This window comes from Euphorbia lathyris, chromosome 9, assembly GCF_963576675.1.
Source record: "Euphorbia lathyris chromosome 9, ddEupLath1.1, whole genome shotgun sequence".
NCBI lineage: Eukaryota > Viridiplantae > Streptophyta > Magnoliopsida > Malpighiales > Euphorbiaceae > Euphorbia > Euphorbia lathyris.
Window position 1 is genome coordinate 30198399 of NC_088918.1, and position 25908 is coordinate 30224306.

Here is a 25908-nt window from a genome sequence, read left to right on the forward strand (position 1 = left end):
TCTCTTCTTTTAGAAGATAGGATTGAGGTTAGCTTTCCTAGGCTAATCCCATGTTAATTGTTCTTTGTTTTATTTTTTTCCTTTCCTATTCCTACAAAAAAAAAAGTAAAGCTCCGAGTTTCAATTTTTATATATAGTATATAGATAGATTGTTATAGTTTGTCACTGTCATTAAAAAATTCTACGCGTCAGGTCTCATGCGACTGCAATTACAAGTATAGGCCAGTTTCTTTCAGAATGGACAACGGTACGAATGGAGAGGTGATGGTCGAGTTCAGGAGGTTCGATGTGCAAAGGGGCAGACGACGGTTCAATGGCAGAAGCCAGTTGCGGGTTATTTTAAGTGTAATGTCGATGCGACCATTTTCCAATCAGAGAATAGTTTCGATATGAGAGCAGTTCTTTAGAGTTGTACTAGCACTTTTATAGCGCGTTGTAGCTCGTTTGCGGTAAGTAACATTCAGGCTTCGCTAGCTGAGACGTTAGCTCAATGTGACGCGATATTTTAGGTAATTTCACTCCAATTTCAAAATGTTCAGTTCGAAACTGATGCTAAGAGGGTTGTTTTAGAAGAAATTCAACATATGCTATTTATCTGCCCAGATTATTCTGTGGCTTTTATCTCTAGATTGGCAAATCGAATGACCCATTCAATGACTTTTCATTCTCGTTCCAATACTAATTTTTTTATTGTTATTGTTGCTTCTAGTTACTTAGACGAGACTCTTTGTATTGATAATATTTCCGTTTCTTAATAATAATCGGAGTTTTTCTCAAAAAAAAAAATCTACATGTCAATTTTAAATATATTATTCGTTTCAGCTATTATATATAGATAAATAGATAGATTGGTTTTTTTTTTTAAAAAAAAATAGTTGATTGATTGATTGAAATATACAAGAGATTAAAAGGAAAAACGTTTGAAATTTCAAGAGTTAGATGATTTGAATTAATATATTTAATTAACATTTAAAGGAAAAAAATGACAGAAAAAGTAATAAATAATATTCTGAATTTACACATCATCACATTATAATAGATTGATAGATTGAAACATAGGAGAAATTAAAAGAAAAAAAAGGTTTTGACATTCAAGAGTTACATAATTGGAATTAATGTATTTAATTGAAATTCATAATTAATATTTTAAAAAAAATTGAGAGAAAAAAAAGTAACAAATACATGATTAACATTTAAAAAAAAAAAATGGGAGATAAAAAGTAATAAAAAAAATTCTCAATTTACACATCATGTTTTAGAATGATGAGAGATTTTTTTTTTTTTTTTATGTCTATTAAGGATATAATAGGGAAAAAATCAATAGTATAGACAACTTTTTTGATAAATTTTTTTACATATTTGTATTAATTTGGAATTTAATGCTTTTTTTTTCTTTTTGAGAAAATTTTGGAATTTAATGTTAGAGAACATAAATTTCAAGGATTTCATGCGAAGAAATGGAGTTTAGGGTGTATAAGTTTAATAGCGCTGTAGTTCAGGTGCTATAAGTATATTTTACCCATCTTCAAGCTAGTTACGACTCGGTTACAGCACTGAATTGCGAGTTCAACTCACCTAACCCCTCTGTGAATCATTACATCCCCCGATCTCTCTCATCTATGTCTCCCACTAAAATTGCAATGGTGCCATCCCCCGAAACAAGAGGAGCTCTCTAACTTTTCATAGGTGTCCTGACACTTCTAACTATTGAATTCTGAGTATACCCAAAGGAAGAAGACAAGATGGCTGTTCCAGTGGAAGAGGCTATTGCAGCGCTTTCTACATTTTCTCTGGAGGTGACTACTTTCCTATCTTTCCAGATATTATTATCATTCCATGAATGAGAGCTTCAATTGAACCTCTTTTTGTGTGTGTGAGATGTACCTTCATTGTGATTTGATCTTCCATTAGTAGAAACATGAGTACTTCGCTTTCAATTTTACTAGAAATTTATCTATTTCTGCTAGTTTAAGGAAGTTAAGAACTCCTTGTTCCAAATTTTCTGCAAGTTTGGAGAGTCTGTTCAGGATTTAAAGTAATGTTTCATTAATTCATATGATGGTTTAACAACAAATTTCTGCAAGTTTCTAAGAATAAATAGAAATTATTTGTGATTGAAGTAACCTCATTCTGTTTTACATTTTTGGTCGGGAATATTGCATAGGATGAGCAGCCTGAGGTGCAAGGACCGGCAGTTCTGGTGTCAGGTGAAAGAGGAGCCACCGATAGTCCTGTTGGTATGTATTTTTTATATTTACTTTTTCCTCTTTCTTTTTATTCCTTAAACTTTTAATTAATTTTTTTTTATTGAGATTATAATTTTTAGACAAATGGGTTTGTTTCAAGTCGATAATAAATTATCATGGTTGAAAATCTTCATATTGGTTATTTGGAATCTTTTGCTTTGCTATTTATAATAAGAAAAGGGAATGTCGACAGTATACAAGAAGAAGAAAAACCTTGTGGTTGTCACGCATCATGGATTCTGCTTTGCATTCAAGTCTCTTGTCTTTGCATGTGTAAAAGATTTTGGCTACTATTAATGATTATATATGAAAGGCTGGATTTTTCAAATTTCTTCTTTAGGTAACCGATATAGAGATGTTAGAAAGTGGTTAATACGTTGTTTAGAGGCTTTAACTTTCTGGATGTCTCTTGTAAGAGTTGAAAAAGATGCTAGAAAAAGGTAATCCTGGAGAGAATTACAAATGATGTTCTGATATCACTATAATATGGTATCAATGAAGCCTGTTTTCAGTTTTTAACACAGCTTGAATAAATTTTACGCCTCTCTCTGCCCACATCCTTTATACTTGTGATGGATGGGCCCATGATATATTCATTCCTAAAGAATTGGTTTCCTTCTGTAGAGTACAGTGATGTTTCTGCATATCGGTTATCTCTATCCGAAGACACAAAAGCTCTCAACCAGCTGGTAAGTGTTCTTTGTTTTCTTTCCCTCCCTTGATAGTGCAATTTTTATTCACCTGCACTTGACTTATGTTAAATCACTTTGTTATTTGGTCTCAAATTTTATGTATATTTTGTGGTTGACTGTAAAGTTTGGTGGTTGACTGTAAAGTTTGCAATAAATGCAGAATACACTTATCCAAGAGGGTAAGGGGATGACATCTGTGCTTTATACATACCGCAGTTGTGTCAAAGCGCTTCCCCAGGTTTGTTTGGATTTTAATTGCAATAATAGAACTAGGGAAAGGACATTTAATGCCCACAGGTAAAAAATGAGGTTGGACACTTTTAGTAGTATCCTCCCGTTTTTGTTGCCCAAGATGGTTTGTTTTAACGTTAATTTTGTTATAATATTTTGCCTCTCTATACCAGCAACTGAAATTGCTTGTGAAAATATGTAGAACATGGACGCAATCTGTATGACATCCTTCTGAAGAGAATATTGAAAATGAATTTCCTTAAGAAGATATTGGGTTTATACTCTAATTGGAAACATGTTCATGATCTTTTTTTCCCCTCTTTCCTAGTTAAGAGTATTAACGTATAAAAGCAATTTTGAATGGGGGAATTCCGCCCAAGAAATTCCCATCCAGCAATAAACTTTATAAATAGTTGATAACATAATGTAAACATGTTGTTATAATAAAATTCAGTACCTAGTTTTTCAGTTCGCTGTCCTTCTTACTTACTTCTAAGGTTGTGTTTGATGTGGCAGCTTCCTGATTCTATGAAGCACAGTCAGGCTGACTTGTATCTTGAGACATATCAAGTTTTAGACTTGGAGATGAGTCGTTTGCGTGATATTCAGCGATGGCAAGCTTCAGCTGCCTCTAAAGTATATAATCCCATAGCTGTTGTTATTTTTTCTAGTATATTATGTAGTCTGCATCATTAGTCGACTGATTTTCATGTCCTCACAACTGTTCTTTTGCTCATGCAGCTAGCAGCTGATATGCAGCGTTTTTCTAGACCTGAACGACGGATTAATGGTCCTACAATAACTCATTTATGGTTTGTAGAAACCTTGTCTTGTCACTTTATTCTGGTTATGTTTGTATTTTATTTATTGTTGCCTTCCGTTCAAGTGTTGGTAGCATTTAATTATGATTTCCTTAGCAGCATATTACCATCCTTAATGGAAAATATGGTTCTCTTATTAATGTATTCTTAACTTCAGGTCAATGTTGAAATTACTGGATGTTTTAGTGCAACTTGATCATCTTAAAAATGCTAAAGCAAGTATACCTAATGACTTCTCTTGGTATAAGAGGTACGCCACTACTTAGTTTCTATTCCTGTAATGCAAATGACTAACGTAGCTTGGAGTTGAGATCCTTTAATTTTTATAGTAAAAGATAGTATTTATCTTAAAGAAGAACACAACCAATCTCTTTAAGACACTGTTTGTTTTAGATTTCTTTTTCTTACTTTGTCTCTGTTAATTTCTTATGATTCGTAAAGTCTAATGAACAATAAAAGGTTACCTCTTTTGAGGCCATATGGCTGAAGAATATTTTGAGTAATTACTCTAGAATTTATTGTTTTCAGTTGACTCTTTTATCAGTTCTCTAAACATTGAAGTGCAGTTCACTCTTATTATCCCTGCAAACATGTTATGATGCATGTTCTCAGATGCTATAATTAGCATTTTAGTGGAAACCACTATTTCTGATATTACTTCCTAATAGTGATTTTTTTACAACATAAACAATTATGAATAGTCTGCCACTCTGTTTGGGAGTCTGATGGGCCTTCCTTGCTTTATTTCGTTCCTTCTCATGTTGTTTTTTTCTCTCTTCTTATGAATGTATTCTTACTTTTATTAGGACATTTACACAAGTTAGTATTCAGTGGCAAGACATTGATTCAATGAGGGAGGAATTAGATGATCTACAGGTGTGTGTGGTCTTTCACCGCTCTAATAGCATGCAGTAATAGATCAATATCTAATATTTCTTTACCTTTTACTAGTTTATCTTGCTTTCTCTGATTGTTAAGTGTCCAGTGTACTTGTCTCGTTATGTTTGTACATCCAATCTAAATATTACTCTGCAAACGGTTACAGATTTTCTTAAGCACTAGGTGGGCTATCTTGTTGAACTTACATATTGAGATGTTTCGCGTGAACAAGTATCCTCATTAGTTTTGCTGGGATTTCATTATGAAACCAGGGAAGTAGTTTTCTTCATTTAAGACTTATTTTTTATGTTGTTGTTAAAATTGTGTTAGTCTCATAGTAAGTCTCTCTCTCTCTCTCTCTCTCTCTCTCTGCGTATATATATATATATAATCAGATTTGGTGTTTCCGTGTGGGTTGATGGTGGTTTTTCTTTCACCTACAATTTTCATTGTGATTTGATTCCTTTTATGATCCTTGACTAAAAAATAAAATAGTGTAGAAGACATTCTTCAGATTCTCATAGTATTTGCTGTTGAATCATTGGAGTTGGATTTTGCACTTCTATTTCCAGAGAGACACATTCTCCTGCGTGTTTTACCAGTTCTTGTTGTCCTAGCAACATCATCAGAGAAGGATAGCGAATCACTGTACAAGAGAGTGAAAATCAACAGACTAATCAATATTTTTAAGGTATTCTGACAGCTTCTTATTTTCATTGTTATTCTGAATGTCATATGGGTTCTGAAGTTTATATCTTTCTGCTGTTTTAAGCTAATCGAATCAAGTGAGATCTCCAATTTTTTTCTTATTTGGCAGAATGATCCAGTGATCCCTGCATTCCCAGATCTTCATCTTTCTCCTGCTGCAATTTTGAAAGAGCTGTCAATGTACTTTCAGAAGTTCTCTTCACAGACTCGTCTTCTAGCCCTCCCAGCTCCGCATGAACTTCCACCTCGGGAGGCACAAGAATATCCTTCACATCATTCTTTTATCTTGTATCAATCCATATTTTATATTAGATTGACTTGACTAATTGTGATTGCTATCCTGATCAAAAGTTTCCAAGATCTTTTATGTATGTTAGAGGAAATGTTAGCTTGCAATACCCTCTATTCCTCTCTTTAATCTTAATAGTAGATGTTGAAAATATAGGTAATTAAAAGCTTGCTTAGATACATGAAGATCAGCACTAGAGCCATAATTGGGATGGTCAGAATATTTCGGACTAAGTAGGATGGTAGATAATTGAATATCATGTCTCCTAGTTTCGATAATTGGTCTCAAATTGGGTTTTTTGGTTTCGAAATTTGTTAAGTTTTCCTGATTTTCATCTGAATTCATACATGATGAGTTTGGTTTAATTTAAACTAGGTTTATACATACTATTACTCATATTAAATGGATTCTATTAGTAGAGCCTACTTACTGTTGAGAGTGATGTAGACCAAAAGTTGGGAGGTGCTTTCCTAAATAATGCCTTGTTATTTTTTGCAATTTTTGTCCATTAATAGCTAACCACCTTCATTTACATATTGCTACTTACCTAACATTACTAAGGGATGAAATTAGCTTGTGAAATTTTAATCACAATGGTACTGCGCTTGTTTTGCACATCCATTATCCATCTAATTGTATGCTACATATGTCCAAACAAAAATGAAAATGAGATCAAATAAAATCATGAAATGATTGTTGCTTAAATGTCTTCATGGTGGCACACAACTGCTTTTAACTCACATCTAAATATATCGTGTCTATCTACTAATGTTTGCTGCTAGAGCCTTGTAATTTCTTGAAGAATGTCATAAAATCTAGAGTGTGTTTGCAAAGTATTGAATATAGAAGTACTCCTTTATATATTTGACATTTGTGATCTTGATTCTTGAAGAAACAGTTGAATCTCTCATTTGGGCTATTATCACTGCCATGAATGCTCTTTTATATTCATTTTCACATTTTAACTAGAGATGTTTCTTGGTAGATTCTTATAAACTTGTTTGCAAAATCTTTAATGGCAATATCTTTGGTGAAACCTTAACATGATTTACCTATCAGAGACAATATTTGATCATAAGCCACATAGGAGCTATTCGTGCTGAGCATGATGATTTTGCAATTCGTTTTGCTTCATCCCTAAATCAGGTATATAACACCCCCCCTCCCCCACCATCATCACCTCTATTCCCTGCTCTTGCTTCCGAAGCGCACCCTTCATTCCTCACCTTTTAGGCATTGATGGATATTTGTTGAGCTTTGTTTTACAAGAGTCTGATGTAAACTTTCTTGCATTTTAACTTGTCTATACAGCTGCAATTGTTGAAGTCAACAGATGGTGTAGATGCTGAATGGTGCAAAGAAGTCAAGGGAAACATATATGATATGGTTATTGAGGGCTTCCAGCTCTTAAGCAGATGGACTGCACGCATATGGGAGCAATCTGCATGGAAATTTTCTCGTCCTTGCAAAGATGCAATTCCTTCTGAATCAAATGGAACTTCTGCAGCTCTTTCTGACTATGAAAAGGTAATATTATTTGTATATATTGGTTAGATTGATTATACTAGGTGGAATAAAAGTTTGTTTTATGCTTGGTTGCCATATTGGATGTGCTAATCTTTAAATTTCAGTGCTCCCTTGAAGATATTGAAACAAATTGTTAGAAATAACTTGGAAAGACAGACATGCACTCATAACTAAACTGAATAAATTTTACTGTATTGTGTTGTATAGCACGTGGGATGATGTAATCATATAATTTGCTGAAACACATGCTTGCTAAATTACCTTACAGGTAGTAAGATATAATTATAGTGCTGAAGAAAGGAAAGCTCTTGTTGAACTCATTAGCTACATAAAGAACATTGGATCAATGATGCATCGATGTGAGACATTAGTAGCTGATTCCTTATGGGAAACTATACATGCTGAGGTTCAAGATTTTGTTCAAAACACATTGGCTGCCATGTTGCGAACTACCTTTAGAAAGAAGAAGGACCTTTCAAGGTGGGGTTTAAGTTTTAAGTTGTTCTTCGTGCTTCAAAATTCTGGTTCAGATAATTTTAGTACAGTATATTTAGTTTGTAATATCCTCAGAAGCTTGGTTCTTATTCTTATATCAAAGTAGCATAAATAGTACTTACTATATTTGCTGGTAGACAATGGTTTGATTGAAATGAAGTTTAATAGGATAAGATCAGGGGGAATTCACCAAATTTCATGGTTTAGTATGCCTGATGTAATTATCCTCAAGAAGCTACATGATGAATTATTGAGATATTTCATATGATAGATATGACGAAAAGGAGGATCAGTTCCAATATAAAAATGTGAGATGGATAAAGGAGGATGTATCTGTGTGAGGATTTAATCGAGGAACGAAGATGAATTATCGATATTTTTGGTTTACACTTGGGATTCCTCTTAAATTTTTTTCCTTTTGCTTTGATTATTTGCAAATATGACACATTAACTAGGTATAGTCAAGGATAAAAAGTGCTCTTACTTCTGACAGACAATTAGGACTAGTAAAAAAATGATAGATCTTAGATTATATGTCTACTTTCATGTGGCAAATTTTTGAAGATTTGCCTATTGACATACTGGTTAAGGAGATGCATAACTATGCTTTTGCTCTTAAGTTGGCAATATGAGGGAAAGAAGGTAAAGCTGATGAAGTCGGTATCATGTTCACGTTGTGCCTAAAATCATGTTCACGTTTCTTAATTAGCTATTGAAAATCGGCCACCTTTACAAGATTCTTCTTTTTAATATTTGTTGTTCCTTACAGATTCCGTTCCTCTAATGCATTTCAGGATTCTTTCTGACATGCGGACTCTTTCAGCAGACTGGATGGCTAATACAAGCAAGCCAGAATCTGATTTACAGTCACAGGGAGGTGAAGATAGTAGAGGGAACTTATTTTATCCAAGGCCAGTTGCACCAACAGCAGCACAGGTTATTTGTCATCTTTCTGCTTATTCATACTTTTCTTTCCCCCATTTCTTTCTATTTCTTTCCTATCAATAGTTATAGGGAATATTTCACAAGTAATCATATGAGCTAATGGAATAGAACTACTTTATTATGGCTAGCCATGAACAAAGGTGGTTGACAAAGTTGCACAAATCATTTTGTGTCAAAGCTTTGAGCTATACCATGATGCTTTGGATTGGATGGAAATTAGGTTTTAGCATGGTTATACTTAATTCAGTTTATTTTTATATGTAGGAGATCAATTGCTTTGGTACATTATTTTGTTATGGTCAATTCTAATGCATACTCAAGAAAAAAGTTAACTTCATTCTAAGAATTCTTGCACCTTTAATCAAACAAAAGTTTGGCCCCTCAATTTTTGTTGTAAACAAAAGCATACAAGTCAACGTATAGACACTGATCTCTGTGCCAATATACTGTCTGCCTTAATATAATAACTGATGAGGTCGATCAAGCAATTTCATGTTCTAGCAAACTGTTCGGCAATTAACTGTGGAGTATCTTATGAAACAGTTCCGTGTGCTCTGTTATCTTATTTGCTAAAATAGTGATTTTTCTTTTCTTATCGAAATATGTAAAATTACATATCCTAGATTGAGACTGTTCATTGCCTTAATCAGGTTCACTGCTTGCAATTCCTTATATATGAAGTGGTCTCTGGTGGTAATCTTCGGAAGCCTGGGGGACTCTTTGGAAATAGTGGGTCTGAGATTCCTGTTAATGATTTGAAACAATTGGAGACATTCTTTTACAAGCTTAGTTTCTTCCTTCATATATTGGACTACTCGGGTAATTAATTTTTCCTATATGCTCATTCCTTTAATCTGAGTTCATTTTTGTCTTTTGCTCAGAGTGAGAATACTATAAAGCATTCTTTTTCGTTTTTGTCAGCTATTAATATGAAGTGGATCTTTAACTATCAGCTCGAGCTTTTAGTTCAATCGGTTTCATGACATGCGTCATGGAACCGTTTTAGCTAAAAGCTCGAGCTTATAGTTAAAGATCCACTTCATATTAATAGCTGACACACCCCCACACGCGAAAGCACACTTGGGCTTGAAGCGTGACAACACAGGCCCATATTACCATGTCCTGTAAATAACTCAACAAATGGGGCTGCCAGGAATCGAACCCAGGACCACTTGGTCACACTGGCTCTGATACCATGTCATGAAACCGATTGAACTAAAAGCTCGAGCTTATAGTTAAAGGTCCACTTCATATTAATAGCTGACAGTTTTGTATTGAACATGATTGTTCTATTTATATTGTGCTTGACCAGGTTGAATAATGGAGATTTTTTGTTTTTGGTAAATTTCATGAGCTATTAAATGAAAGTTTAATATTGATGCAGTAACTGTTGCAACTTTGACGGACCTTGGTTTTCTGTGGTTTAGAGAATTTTATTTGGAGTCCTCTCGTGTTATACAGGTAAATAAATGATAAAGCAAATTCTACTTCAAAATGATCGGGATTTTTTTGTATATCTGTTCTGGCACATAATCTGATAGTGATAAGCCTACAGCGAGCTAATCTGATTCACAAATTTGATTTCTAGTGCTGTTTTAGGATTGTCGGACAGTTCTGCAAATCTTATTTTTGCAATTATGGCTTAATTATTGAACACATATTTTTGGTTCAACTAGCTACATAGTGCAGAGCACTTGGGATTCAATGGAAGCAATTTAGTTAGAAAATTGTCTTTTCTAGCATTTCTGAGGAGCATAGGTATATCCAAAATCTGGAAGTAGTTCTGTGGGTTAAAAATGAGAGCATTTGATGACAGGGAAGATGCTAATTTTATTTATCTGGGATCTTTGGATGATAAGTATGGTAAGGTGGCTTAGTTGTGGGATGTGATCAACACATCGCTGACAGTCTAATGGTATCTTGTGATCACAGTGTGTCAAAATGTTATTGGCCCGCAAATAGGATGTTGTCACAGGTCTATTCAAAGGAACATTCTCTTGATTTCCCTTGTTCCTCCTGTTATTTTAGGGACCTATCTATGAGAGTGGTGATTTGTGAGAGATCACGAAACTCACTTGATTCTTTTTTAACTTATCGAGAATCACTGCCTCTTATAGGAGACGTAAATCAATTACAATAGGGAAGAGTTCTTATTAGGAAAACTAGATAGGAAAATAATTGAAATAAAACACTACTGACTAAATAGGAGAAATAAATTCTAGTGCTACTGCCTAAATATGTATAACAAAAAACTTAATAAATAAAACATGACACTTCCTAAATCAGAGAAAAATATTTCCTTTAACCTATTTGTGTCTGCTGTACTTACAAAATCAATCTGAGAGAAACAAAAGGGGTTTATACAACTAATATTTTCTTTTTCCTCCTAAGAAGTTTTTTATTACAAGTTAATGTAGATAATTCATGTAAAAATTGGTCCAGCTAGAATATTGGTGAGAAAAAAAGTGAAAAGAAAAGCCTAATTTGAAATAGTATCAAGTGGATAAGTGGTAGATGATATCCATTCAAAGAAAATGTTTTATTGCAACTTCCATCCGGATATGGTACAAATCTCTGAAGAGCTTAGTTTATGTATTAGAGAAGTTGATATTTATCTCTCTAAATTTGTGTAAGCAACTTTTTTCACATTCTTCTGTTGATTTAAGAGAACTTTGCTATGTATCTGCAGTTTCCTATTGAATGCTCCCTCCCATGGATGTTGGTGGATCATGTGCTTGAGTCCCAGAGTGCAGGCCTTCTTGAAAGCGTTCTAATGCCGTTTGACATTTATAATGATTCAGCTCAGCAAGCACTGGTTATTCTGAGGCAGCGCTTCCTCTATGATGAAATTGAAGCTGAGGTATACTTGTAATTCTTTGACTTATCTTGCTTGCCTCCCATCATCCATGTTCATTATTTTGGTAAACTGGTAGTGCTTAGTGCTCTATTGAATTATTATCTGATTCAGATGCGTTCCCTGATTTTATTATTGTTATGATTTTCTGTCAAGCTGTTGGTTCCTTCAAGTTTGATTGACCATTATGCTGGTCTATAATAACTGGCTTTTCAATAGGCATCAGTTGGCCAGTGCAATCATATTATATAATCACCATTGCAGCCCATAAAAGAAGGCACTGAAGTTCCTCATTTTCCACACCAAACAATTAAATGTGAAAGACACTAAACCATAACTTGTTCATTTCTTTTTTCTGTCAGATCAGACAGCTGCTGCTTTATTTTGCACCAAAAAAAAAGAGAGAATGGATATATATATATATATATATATATATATATATATATATATATATATATATATTATTTCTAGTAGTAATTTCACAAATGTTGGAGTAGGAAGCCAAATGGGGGAATCAGTCATTTCCTTTAACACCCTCCCATCCACAAGCAATCAGTTCCCATGAAAAACAGACTATGCCTGTAACTACATATGCTGCAATGCATTCAAACTAAAAGATAAAACATATGAGATGAAGATACAAGCACATATATTTTTTCTGTGATTAGTAGCATATCATTTTGCAATTACATTTTCAAAATGTATATATTAAAAGTAAATTAGAAAACTGTTTTTTTTTTTTTTTTTTTTTTGTGTGTGTATGTGTATCAGCGTAAGAGTTTTCTATGTGATACTAAGCATCAGTAAGAGTTTTCCATGTGATACTAACATCTAATATCCAGAATTTGTTAAATATTAGAGAACAATTTAACCTATTTCAAATAGTTCATGTGATGGCTAAAAATTCTTGTAGAGGTATGGAGTTTTTACATTATTCATGTATCTGTATGACTTGCTCACATTCCAGGATCCATATTTCTATGTGCTATATTTGTTCTTATGAGTTAGATGCGACAATTTCATTGCAGTAACTTAACGATTGTAAATTTCTTATCTTTTATTTAGGTGGACCACTGCTTTGATTTGTTTGTTTCAAAACTTTGTGAGATTATTTTCACATATTACAAGAGCTGGGCGGCAAGGTATGTGCTTTGCCATGTATCTATCTATCTATCTCCTGATGCCTCTGTTTTGAACTCTAATGAATCATCTATTGCTTTCATAGCGAGCTACTTGATCCATCCTTCCTTTTTGCCTTGGACAATGGAGAAAAGTATTCCGTCCAGCCTATGAGGTTTGCTGCTCTATTTAAGATGACAAGAGTAAAGGTAAAACTTAGCTTCTTTTTTATTTATTTATTCGTTTATCCAGAAAGTTTTGCAAACTACCATGATCTTTTGTGGATTTGTACTGGATTACGGGGATCTGAAATAAAAAAATGTTTGCTACCATGGCATTGTGACCTTCTCATGGCCATGCCTTTTTGTTATCACGTGCTTTCACATGGTTTTTCTTAGCCTAGAAAGAAATTCAGCCACATATTTTTGAGTACTGGCTGTAATGACATTGTTGTCAGAGTGTTTTGTTTTTTAAGTGTCTGATTAAATAGTCTGTTACCTCCTCACTTCTCTTGGATCTTTATGTTGTATGCAGTTACTTGGGAGGACCATTGATTTAAGAAGCTTGATCGCCGAAAGAATGAACAAGGTTTTCAGAGACAATCTTGAGTTTCTTTTTGATCGTTTTGAGTCGCAGGATCTTTGTGCAATAGTGGTAAATAATATTGTTCTCTTTTTTCTTTTGAGTAGTACAAATGTTAAGTAATCTGATATTGATTGAAACACAGAAAGTTTGACATGGAATTACATATAATATGGTCGCCCTGCATATCAGCTCAAGTTCTTAAGTTGAATTTCTTAACATGTAGCATGCATCCATGGCCAAATTTCCAAGTATACAAGTATCCTGTGTTTGGGATGTATCTTAGTGTTGAATAACCCATATCAATTCGCAGAAAGTAGTAAAAGAATCTTTACATCTATAATGTAATATCTAGTTAGAATATATGCTTTTCACAGTTTTATTATATAGTTTTTCCATATATTGTTTATGAACGACATACTATATTGGTTGCAGGAATTAGAAAAACTGCTGGATATCTTAAAGCACACCCATGAACTACTTTCCAAAGATCTTTCACTCGATTCATTTGTTCTTATGTTGAATGAGATGCAGGAAAACATTTCACTTGTTTCATTTTCTAGTAGACTTGCTTCTCAGGTGAGACGGAATTGTTTCTAGCTTACATTCTCTTGGGATATTTGTGTGCATATTAATGTTTATGCATTCAATGCTTTCTTCTATTATTGCTTAGAAGAATTGTTTGGGATCTCTTTCTTACAATCTATCCCTTGTTTGGCAATTCGATTATAGGAATTGCATATTTCGATTCTTTGGCTCATTTATCATGTGCACAAAATGTTCCAAAGGATATTGGTGAAAGGAATGAGTTAACAGTTTCATTGGTGCAAGAATCATAATCATCTAATGCGAAGGAGGCAGCAGAAACATTCATAATCTTATTATCAATAAAAAGATTATTCTGATGTACTGGTGAAAATTCATGTTGGACCATTCACAATCCTGTCTCTGCTATAATGGGGAACTTTTCTGTAATGTCTCTGCTTAATGAACCTGCCAATATGGTTGACATAAAAAATTTGTCCATCTAACTCACATTGGGGATATATTGATCATAAGATGCTTGTTTATCTAATATGTCCATCTAATATGATTGTTTAACAGACTATACAGTGCAGGTCAATGAAAATTTTCATGTTGTTCTTGTTATTCTCCTGTTATTTTAGATTGTAAAAAAAGAAAACTTATCGTTGGTGGTGGCCAATATTATGGACACTTAGGACTCCGGGTCTTCCCTCTCCAACTAATTCTTATAAGAGTTAATACTTTTCAGATTATCTTTTCTAATTTTACTTGATCAGTTTTTTCTTATGCCCATTAGATTTGGTCAGAGATGCAAAATGATTTCCTGCCAAATTTTGTTCTTTGCAATACTACCCAACGTTTTGTCCGTTTGTCAAGAGTTATGCATGTTCAAAAACCATCAATTCCGCATGCAAAGCCCAACTTCTATTGTGGTACTCAGGTGAGGAGCTAGTTTAGTCACCACCTTTTGGTTGGTACAAGTCAATATGATGTTCTTACTTGTTTCCCCTGTTATCTTTCAATTTGTGCAAGTCAGTATGATGTTCATATTTGTTTTCTCTTGTTATCTTTTAATTTCTATCTCTTACTGGTTGTCATGGTAGGAGTTGAATTCTGCGCATCAAAGTTTTGCTCGCTTGCACAGTGGTTTCTTTGGAATGCCCCACATGTTTTCTGTTGTTAAACTTCTGGGATCCAGATCATTGCCTTGGCTTATACGAGCCCTATTAGATCATATATCAAATAAGGTATGCCATTATTTCCAAAAAATTTCTTATTGTCATTGCCTAATTTGGAACATAATTTCCAAGACAATTCAAAAGTGGTCAGTTCTATGATCTCTTTATTGTAGGTTTTCACCTGTAATAATATCAAACTTGGTATTCTACAAGCAGTTCAATATTTGGTGTTATTTTTTTCAATCATCTAGAATAGTTTGGTTTGTTATACATCAACATGTTATTATGTCATCGCTTGGTTCTGAATTTATCTTCCCCACAAGCAATCAATTATGTTTCATGAAGTGGATTGTTCCGACAGGTCATGAAGTGCCTGACACTTCAGCAACATGAAATTTTTGTTTCTTGTGTTTATAGATTATTTGATTTAAGTTTTAGCTGTCCTGAATAATTGATGCAGCTTCCCCCAGCATGAGTATAAAATAGGAGTTGTTTGTCTGCATTAGTTTATGAAATATCCAGCAAATCGTGGAGCGATAGTCTAATTTTTTATGAACTGCATGCTTCAGCTAACTACACTTGAACCAATGATCATGGGATTGCAAGAAGCATTACCAAAATCTATTGGACTGCTCCCTTTTGATGGGGGTGTTGCAGGTAAGACGTACTATCAGAATTCTGGTAGTTTCTTTTCTTTTTTTGTCTCTTATTATGCATGTAGTTTGTTAAACGTATTTATACAAATCTATATGTTGAAATGTAAAAACTTGTGGGTTACAAAGAAAACCTTTGGCTTCTTGGTCCTGTGATACAACTTCTAGCCTATAGGCAAGGATATAATACTTATTTAGACGACTTGGAAATTTAATTGTAAAACTATAGGAGAATGACTTGTAGTCTTCTTTGTGATACCATTGGTGTATGTATGCCTTATTGTTTGAGTGACAACTATAACATGATGTCTTCAACTTGTGTTTCAAAATGAATAATGAATACATCAAAGATATTGGTTCATGCTACAGGATATGTATGGTTGCTAACCATACATAAATGATGATAAACTCAGTTTGATGCTTAAGCTCACGTTTGGCTTATGTAGCTTAATTTAAAATGCTATGGCCTAGGCGGCATGTGTGGGTAAGATATTTGGTAGAGGTGGCAAATGTACACGATCCGATAATATGACACAATCCCAACATGAATTTAGTGGATTAGTGTTTTATTAAACATGTTATAAACCATGTAATACACTAGGAATACATGGGATACCATGTAGATTAAGAGACTGCATTGATATATTTTATTTAAGAGCAATACACATATATATACAAGGTTCATTCAATCAAGGAGACAAACTGACCTTACCAGCAACCTTAGGCATGCTATTCATTAATTACATTGACTTATGCTCTAACACATGTAATAGGTCATTATGGGTTGACACGAAAATGACATGCAACTTTTTGGATTGGGTTAGGATTGACTTGGTAACTCGAAAATGACACAAATTTTTAAAATTATTATTATACCTTCTCATGTTTTTTATATGTCACCTTAATTAATAAAGCTTATAAAATTACAATTATCGCATGCGAATATAACTTGAACAGCCCATATTTTTTACATGTCATCCTTAATAAAGATAGTAAACTTACATGTGACTTTTAAACACATTACAGGAACCCAACATGATATCACTAGGTTAAGGATTTTTAAATAGATTCTAGGCCAAACCTTTGGATGGTTAGGGTTAACCTCTTAATCCAAAAACGACATAACTATTAGAAGTAATACTATATACTCCTATATGTTTTAATGTCACAATTAACATGGGTAGTAAAATTGCATGTGATTTGCAAACACGAGAAGAAATCGACACTGACTCGATTGAGTTGACATGATTATGACACGAAACTTTTTGGGATGGGTTAGAGTTGATTCATTTGATATAACCCGATAATTAAACAACATGAACACTACACTATCCCGATAATTGCCACCCTAATATTTGCTATGTTCTAATTGACTGATTAGCAAATAATGTCAACTTGAATCTACTGTATTCCATTGCCATAGTTTTCTGCAAGTTTCTCACATTTGTGCAATGGAAAATATCTACACCCTCCATTTCAAAATAATACTTTATTTTTTTCATCAATCCCCAAATGCATTCCATTTTCCTCTTTAAAATATAGTTAATTCATCAGTTCTCTAGTATTATTAAACTCTTCTAGTCAGAAGAATAAATTAAACACCACTAGTATACATTGTCTTCATCCGTTAGTAGTTGCAATATTCATTTCGTTGAGCCTTGAAACAAATTTAATGTTTCAGAGATATTAAGTTTTAATTAAAGCTATGGATATTAATGAGGAGCCATTTAGGAAAAGCGTATTCTTTATTTTACCTGAATTTTCTCGGGTGTATGAAAAGACCATGAGCCTGTTATTTTTGGGATTGAGGGAGTATATTCTAATCCAATCAGAAACCACCACCGACCCGTGATTTTCTTTCCAAAAACATCAAATCTAATTATATATAGATTTTTAATTTTATATAATACACCATTACTAGATTTTGAAATTGTTGGTGTAAAATAATGTAATCCTATTTTTCCTTGTCATGTTTATTCATATTATATACTCAGGTTGCATGAGGCTTGTCAAAGAAAATCTTAACTGGGGGACAAAGTCAGAGCTCAAAGCAGAAGTTCTTCGAGGGATAAAGGAGATTGGGAGCGTATTATATTGGATGGGGCTTCTTGATATTGTTTTGGTTGGTGTCCCATGTTCATTATTTGATAATTGCAACTTCAACTGGTATAACGGTAGCAATTTATATGCAATTATGCATCAGATAAAAAGAATAATAATAATAATAATTCGATATTTGATGTTTTTATGTTTCTATGGAATTGGCCTGTGATGCTGAATAATGATTTTTGCCTTTGTTTACTTCTACCTTCTTATTGATGTGTTGATTCTGCTACACTTTTTATTTTCTGCAACTGAACATGGCATATTCTATTGTAGTGTGGAACCTTATCCAATAGGCTGTTAATGGTAGGATTGACATTAAAACCATATAAGCAAACTAGGATTATATGGATAGCAATATGAGCATGCTTTAGTATCATTTATAGTGCAAAACAACATGCACCATTATTAAGCCCTTATTTGAACATTTATTGGTCATGACTTTGGATCATATGCATGCTTTTTATTCAATGAGCAATCAAAAACAAGTTCATTACTTATCCATTTCTAGCTACTTAAGAAATGCACGAGACAGATTTGTGAATCATGAGAGAGGTTTTCCTTAAATGTAAAGCAATAAAAACCTGCTTTTTTTCCCCTATATTTTGTGTGAAATTGGGAGACTGAATTATTGGTTTCATAATCATAACATCAACAATGTGTCCCCCACATGTAGTTCTTTTTTGGTGATTGGAAATCAAAGCTTTGGGCCACTCACGTAAATATTTTTACATATGTGGCAGAGGGAAGCTGATACAATGCATTTCATGCAAACAGCCCCTTGGTTGGGGTTGCATACTGCAGCGGATGGGCAGATATTACATTCTCAAGATAGTGGTGATAGTCCTCTTGTCAGTCTTTTCAAATCTTCAGTTGCTGCTATCGTATCTAACACTGGGTGTCCAAATCCTTCATCTTTCTTGGCCATGTCAAAGCAGGCAGAGGCTGCAGGTGCTAAATATGCCATTTACTATTCAAATTTATGAATGTATAATTACCAAATTATTAATGCTTACAGCTCGGAATTCATTGTACCATCAGATAATAGTACAAAAAGGACCCTTAACTTGACTGGTTGAGACTGATAACTCTAAATTAATTTTTGAGGCCAAATTAGTCCCTCACTTTTGATTCCTGTGCCAATTTAGTCAAATTCACGAGTTGACACAGTTTATAGTAACAGTAAGTATCATCAACTTGGCAGGTGAATCAACTTGTGACTTGGACTATATTGGCCTAATAGTGAAAAGGTGGAGGGCTTATTTGGTCACAAAAGTTAATTGGACTTATTTTCTCCTTAACTGTCAAGCTAAGGGTACTTTTTGTACTTCTATCCTTGTATGTAATAAAATTCATAATAAGCAATTGACTTTGAAGTCGTGTTGAATTTAGGATGAAAAGAGAAAAGAAGGTAGATATGTTTGACATGGATTCATTGGATTGAGAGAAGAATCCAGATAAGAGCTATAAGTTGATAGAATACAGATCACGAGTATCATACAGTATCCAAAGTCTTTGGATTGGTGTTTTGGAGTTAGAACATTGAACTAATAATTGTCATTGCCTTTTAAGTTTTATTGATATTACTGCTGTAGATAGATAAAACTTTGTGACAATAAAAATCTAGAGGACCTGGAAGACCATATGTGGCATGTCATTCGTCAGTTTTAGCATACTCGCTATTCGTGCTCTATTCTGGAATTTAGCAGCTTTCAATTTAGATGACTCCCACAGGGAGATACTGACTGGAGGAAATGTGTCTTTCTGTCAACTGGAAGTAGGGACAAAACCTATTTTTGTATAATAAGTAAATGCAACAAATGCTTTAAATAAATACTTCTTATCCCTAAAGCAAGACTTAGTCCAAGTTCCTTTGGAGCTTAAATATTAAATTTGAATGCAATTAATGGAAGGATTGGAGTGGATGGCTGGAGAGAGCAAAGAAGAACAGCCTCTGAACATTACTTTTGTTTTTTACTTTTAAGTGCCTTTCATTATATTTTTTTCTAATCAGTTCAGTTGTTATGCTGTCTCCTTGTTGCAGATCTTTTGTACAAGGCTAATATTAATACTGGAAGTGTCCTCGAATATGCTCTTGCCTTTACCAGTGCAGCACTTGATAAATATTGTACCAAGTGGAGTGCTTCTCCCAAGACAGGGTTTATCGACATAACAACTTCAAAAGATTTCTACCGAATATATAGTGGCCTTCAAATTGTAAGCCGTTTTATTTTATTCTATGCAAATTGATACTTTTATTAGCACATATCTTCTTCACTCCATCAACATTAATCATGCATGAGATAAAAGAAATTTTAGGTATTAACGATATATCTCTTTGCAACAATTACTGTCTGCTGAACGGCCTATGGTGTTGTACATGTCATTATACTAGTTGTGTCAAAATCCGTTTGCTGGAAAGCTGATAATAAGGGATTATAATTCCTTATCCCGCTGTAATCTGAAGGAAACAAAAATTTGATTTACACTACTTAATTATAAGAAGGAAATGCATATTTATGCTGACCACCCTTCATCGTATGACAAATAATAAAGCACTTGGTTATTTTTTGTGCTTGATAAAAGAAGTCCTGAAGTAGCCTTTTCTTTTTTGTGTGTGCGGAGACACAATCCAACTGCAACACCTCAAACAGTCTCGTAAGAACAGAAACGGCTAAAGGGTCCCTGAGCCTTGGATGAGAAAATCTAATGGTAGTAAAAGAAGAGAGGAGGATAACAAGAAACAGAAAATATTGTTCACTTCAATTCACTCTGCCAGAGTTGAAAGAGCAACGTGATTTAGTTGATGAGATACCGGTCCTTACCCTATGAAAATTTTCCAGGAATAGGCACCTAACTGGGTCAAGGCTTCACCATCCACCAAAACCTAGATGTCTCTCCCACTAATTTTAAGTTGTACATTTCCCTTGTGCTGGAATGATTTTGACATCTCTGGTTGCTTTTAATCTGGAATGGCAACTTCGAATGAAAGCTACTTATTAAACACTCTGAATAACAACAACAACAAAGCCTTAGTCCCGAAATGATTCGGGGTCGGCTAACATGAACCATCATATAAAACCGTGAAAATCAAGTCGTGTCAGCGACACAGATTCGCTCCCTCCACTCCGTCCTATCCACTACCATATTTTCCTCAATTCCCAATAAACTCATATCACTCTCGATCACCCTCCTCCAAGTTTGCTTAGGTCTTCCCCTACCCCTCACCACTACATCCCTTTGCCACTCTTCGGTTCTCCTAACCGGCGCATCAAGCGCTCTACGTCTCACATGGCCAAACCACCTTAGTCGGTTTTCTCTCATTTTATTCTCAATAGATGTAACCCCTACTTTTGTCCTAATTATTTCATTACGCACCCGGTCCTTTCTCGTGTGACCACACATCCATCTCAACATACGCATCTCCGCCACCGACATCTTATGGATGTGGCAGTGTTTCACTGCCCAACACTCCGTACCATATAACAATGCTGGTCTAATTGCCGTCCGGTAGAATTTTCCCTTCAATCTATTAGGCATGCCGGGATCACAAAGGAAACCCGTAGCACTCTTCCACTTCGACCAACCAGCTTTAATCCTATGGGCAACATCTCCATCTACTTCTCCATCCGTTTGGATAATAGATCCTAAATACCGGAAGCAATCCGAGGCCTGAACAACTCTCCCATCTAGGGTGATTGTCCCTGCCTCCCTACTCCTACGGCCGCTAAACTTACACTCCAAATATTCTGTCTTACTTCGACTCAACTTAAAGCCTCTAGATTCTAGAGTTTGCCTCCATAGTTCCAACTTCATCTCCACTCCTTCTTTCGTCTCATCAACCAACACAATATCATCTGCAAACAGCATGCACCATGGTATACCATCTTGAAGTGAACTTGTTAGTTCATCCATAACGATGGCAAAAAGAAATGGGCTTAGTGCGGAACCTTGATGCACTCCAATCGTAATAGGAAACTCTTCAGTTTTCCCAACACTAGTACGTACACTCGTGCATACTCCCTCATACATGTCCTTTATGATGTCAATATATTTCCGCGAAATGCCTTTCCTTATCAAGGCCCACCAAAGTACTTCCCTTGGTACCTTATCATATGCTTTCTCCAAGTCAATGAAAACCATATGCAAGTCTTTCTTCTTATTTCGATAGTGCTCCATTAATTGTCTCATTAGATGGATGGCTTCCATAGTTGATCTTCCCGGCATAAAGCCAAACTGGTTTTCCGAGATCTTCACCGTCCTCCTTAGCCTTTGTTCAATCACTCGCTCCCAAAGTTTCATAGTGTGACTCATTAATTTGATTCCCCGATAGTTGGCACAATCTTGGACATCGCCTTTGTTCTTATACAAAGGGATTAAGGTACTTTTCCTCCATTCTGATGGCATCTTATTGTTTCTCCAAATTTTGTTGAAGAACGTCGTCAACCATTCGATTCCTCTTTCTCCCAAACATCTCCAAATCTCAATAGGGATGCCATCAGGTCCTACTGCTTTCTTCAACTTCATCTTACTTAATGCCATTTTGACTTCACCCTTTTGAATTCTCCGCAGGCATTCATGATTTATCATATCGTGATGGATACTTATATCTCCAACATCTTGTTGGCGATCTCCATTAAATAAGTCATCAAAATAGGACCTCCATCGTTCCTTGATATCCTTATCTCCAACTAGGACTTTCTGGTCCACATCCTTCACACATTTAACTTTTCCGAGATCTCGCGTCTTCCTATCTCTCATCCGAGCAATTCTATATATGTCTCTTTCCCCTTCTTTCGTATCCAATCTTGTATACAGATCCCGATTCACCTTTGCTCTAGCATCTCGTATGACCTTCTTTACTTCCCTTTTAGCCTCTTTGTATTTTTCGTAGTTCTCGTCACTCCTACATTTCCCCAATAGTTTATAGGATTCTCTCTTACTCTTTACTGCTTGTCGTACTTCTTCTGTCCACCAAGATGTGTCCTTACCCGGTGGCATGCTACCTTTAGATTCCCCTAGAACTTCCTTCGCTACTTCCCTTATACTATGCTCCATCTTATTCCATATTGAATCTATATCTGAATCCATATTGCAAGTCCAAATATCTTTTTTGGTCATCTCATCCACAAATTTTTGTTGATTCTCCCCTTGCAATTTCCACCACTTAATCTTAGTCTCTACTTGAGGTGTTTGTTTTCTTATACATTTCCTACTTCGAAAATCTAGCACCACTACTCTATGTTGGGTTGTCGTACTCTCACCAGGGATCACCTTACAATCAATATAACTCTTTCTCCAAGCACTCCTTACTAAGAAGAAGTCAATTTGGCTCGCATTACCGCCACTCCGATAAGTCACTAAGTGGGATGTTCTCTTCATAAACCATGTGTTCATGATACTCAAGTCATAGGCTGATGCGAATTCCAAAATATCATTTTCTGCTTCATTCTTATCTCCAAAACCATACCCTCCATGAACACTCTCAAACCCATCTCGCCTAGAACCCACGTGTCCATTGAGATCACCCCCTAGTACCATTTTTTCATCCCTAGGAACCTGTTGCACCACTTCCTCTAAGTCATCCCAAAAAGCTTGTCTTATAGACACATCTAATCCTATTTGTGGCGCATATGCACTAATGACATTCACAACCTCATCCCCTATCACTAGCTTAACACTCATAATTCTATCGCTCTTCCTAGACACCGCTACTACCTCATCAATATACTCCCTATCAATAAGAATACCTACTCCATTTCTACCCTTATCCTTTCCTGAGTACCAAAGCTTATAACCCCAAGGAGCTATCTCTCTAGCCTTGGCTCCAACCCACTTGGTTTCTTGTAGGCATAATATATTTATTCTCCTCCTCTTCATAACATCTACAATTTCAGCTAATCTTCCTGTCAAAGAACCTATGTTCCATGTCCCAAAGCGTAACCTACTACCCTTACCCCTACCCCTACCATTACCGTGGACTAGCTTATTTACCCGCAACCCTTGCATATTTGACACCACCCCCGGGTCCTGGGGTGGCGCGCCGCTTCGGGGCGACGACCTAGCAACCCTTGCACATTTATCACTACACCCGGGTCTAGGAAGTGCAGCGCGTCGCTGAGTAGGGAACGCCCCAACGGTATTTATATTATGGTTCATGTCATAAGATGTGGCTAAGTTTTACGCTGGCCGCCACAAACCTACCGCAACCCTCCTCCTTTGTCCGGGCTTGGGACCGGCTGTAAAGGCCACCAAGTGACCCTCACAGGCGGAGTTATTAAACACTCTGAATCTTGGAGTAAAAAATTGTGTTGAACGGTTGAATTGAAAAAGCTATAGCTGCCTACAGTTTAAACATAACAGCCCTTCGATGTATTTTCCTTCCTGGTAACGAGTCTCGAAATTCTGGAATTGTAGGGATACCTGGAGGAATCTGATAAACAACCATATAATCATGAAGTGCTAGGTGATTCAGTTGCATGGGGTGGTTGCACTATTATATACTTGCTTGGGCAACAGCTGCACTTTGAGCTTTTTGACTTTTCATATCAAGTACTAAATGTTGCTGAGGTGGAGGCCGGAACGCTCTCACAAATGCACAAGAATCCTCATCTTCCTCAGGTACGCAAATTCACATTTATCCCCAGAACAGTTTATAACATTTTTTCTTCCATCAAGCTTTCTCACATTTAATTTCTTTTTTGGAAAAGGGATGGGAAACCTTGCTGGAAGCAATGAAGAAAGCAAGAAGATTGAACAACCATGTTTTCTCCATGTTAAAAGCGCGTTGCCCTCTAGAAGACAAGACAGCTTGTGCTATCAAGCAAAGTGGAGCTCCGCTTCATCGTATCAAGTTTGAGAACACAGTTTCTGCATTTGAAACCCTGCCTCAAAAGGGTGCCTGAATAAGCTGTTCGATCTCAACTTCATCTACATTTTTCCTCGTCGGATCTTGGATTACCTAGTTATGATATTACCAGAGCTTATGCTTTAGAGAGAAACATGAAATTGCATATTTTCATGTTTGTATAGACTATGAAGTTGTATAGTGAAGAATGATATTACCTGACTCAGTTCATTTGTATATTGACACGTCTGCAAAATCCAGAATGAAGTCCTTTTTTTTTGGTATAGGCTCTTTCAGATTGGCCTAAGATCATATTTTGAATGTGGAAACACAATAAATGTTGAAGTAACCGATATAAATTCTCTCTCAATGCTTGAGCTTCAAAGTAAGGATTAGATTAGTGGTTATAATTTTGGGTTATCGTCTCAAAATTGTGTTATATGTTCTATATAATATAAATTAAAGAAACATAATAATTGTGTTAATTGTATTGTGTTAGTCGAATTGTCTATGTGAATCGGTTTATCTTAATCTATGTAAATCGGTTTATCGTTAGATTAGATAGAAAAAATGCAATAGAATGTGTGAATTTGAGTTGAGTTCGAACGCTATTATAAAATTCATGAAACCTACTAACATACTTTCAAAGAAGAATCTGGAAAAATTGTTGCTAAGTATATGAATAATTTAGTATGAATAAGAATGAATGATTAGCTGTTATGCATGTGAGACCTGAACCATCTCTCTCTCTCTCTCCCTTTATTGGACGGTGAGTTTTTTAGTGAGAGGAAAAAGAGATACGTGTAGCATCCTTTCTTATCCTATACTAATTTAGTCATATTTATCCAAAATAAAATGCTTTTGGTTTACATTTATTTATTTTGAGGTTTGAACTCAAAAAGGATACACGAACATCATATATTGATATATATATATATATATATATATATATATATATAATTGTGTATAACATGAAAGCCATCCATGGAAGATCAACTATAGAAGTCATCCATCTAATGAGACAATTAATGGAGCACTATCGAAATAAAAAGAAAGACTTGCATATGGTTTTTATTGATTTGGAGAAGGCATATGATAAGGTACCAAGGAAAGTAATTTGGTGGGCCTTAATAAGGAAAGGTATTTTGCAGAAATATGTTAATATCATAAAGAACATGTATGAGGGAGCATGCACGAGTGTACGCATCAGTGTT

The 25908-nt window shown here is 35.1% G+C and overlaps 1 protein-coding gene across 1 annotated transcript; it reads left to right on the plus strand.

Moving 5' to 3' along the window:
* Positions 1 to 1493: 1493 nt before the first annotated feature.
* Positions 1494 to 25064, plus strand: LOC136206626 (protein PIR). The gene is made up of 30 exons (XM_065997766.1): positions 1494 to 1796; positions 2165 to 2237; positions 2871 to 2935; positions 3099 to 3176; positions 3686 to 3805; positions 3911 to 3981; positions 4148 to 4240; positions 4797 to 4866; positions 5036 to 5100; positions 5365 to 5560; positions 5687 to 5838; positions 6919 to 7012; positions 7178 to 7393; positions 7662 to 7873; positions 8683 to 8824; positions 9484 to 9652; positions 10218 to 10294; positions 11523 to 11693; positions 12753 to 12829; positions 12913 to 13015; positions 13341 to 13460; positions 13824 to 13967; positions 14710 to 14853; positions 15017 to 15160; positions 15661 to 15748; positions 17739 to 17866; positions 18591 to 18798; positions 19892 to 20064; positions 24265 to 24468; positions 24558 to 25064. Exons 1-30 carry the CDS (start codon positions 1743 to 1745, stop codon positions 24750 to 24752), a joined length of 3846 nt encoding a protein of 1281 aa, XP_065853838.1. The 5' UTR covers positions 1494 to 1742; the 3' UTR covers positions 24753 to 25064.
* The last annotated feature ends 844 nt before the right edge of the window (positions 25065 to 25908 follow it).

What these genes read in the sequence shown, in the direction of transcription:
- LOC136206626 (XM_065997766.1), top strand. Translation starts at nt 1,743, where the DNA reads ATGGCTGTTCCAGTGGAAGAGGCTATTGCAGCGCTTTCTACATTTTCT. An exon ending in AGCCACCGATAGTCCTGTTG is followed by an intron (nt 2,238 to 2,870) that starts GTATGTATTTTT and finishes TTCCTTCTGTAG; the next exon opens with AGTACAGTGATGTTTCTGCA. An exon ending in GGCTTCTTGATATTGTTTTG is followed by an intron (nt 17,867 to 18,590) that starts GTTGGTGTCCCA and finishes CATATGTGGCAG; the next exon opens with AGGGAAGCTGATACAATGCA.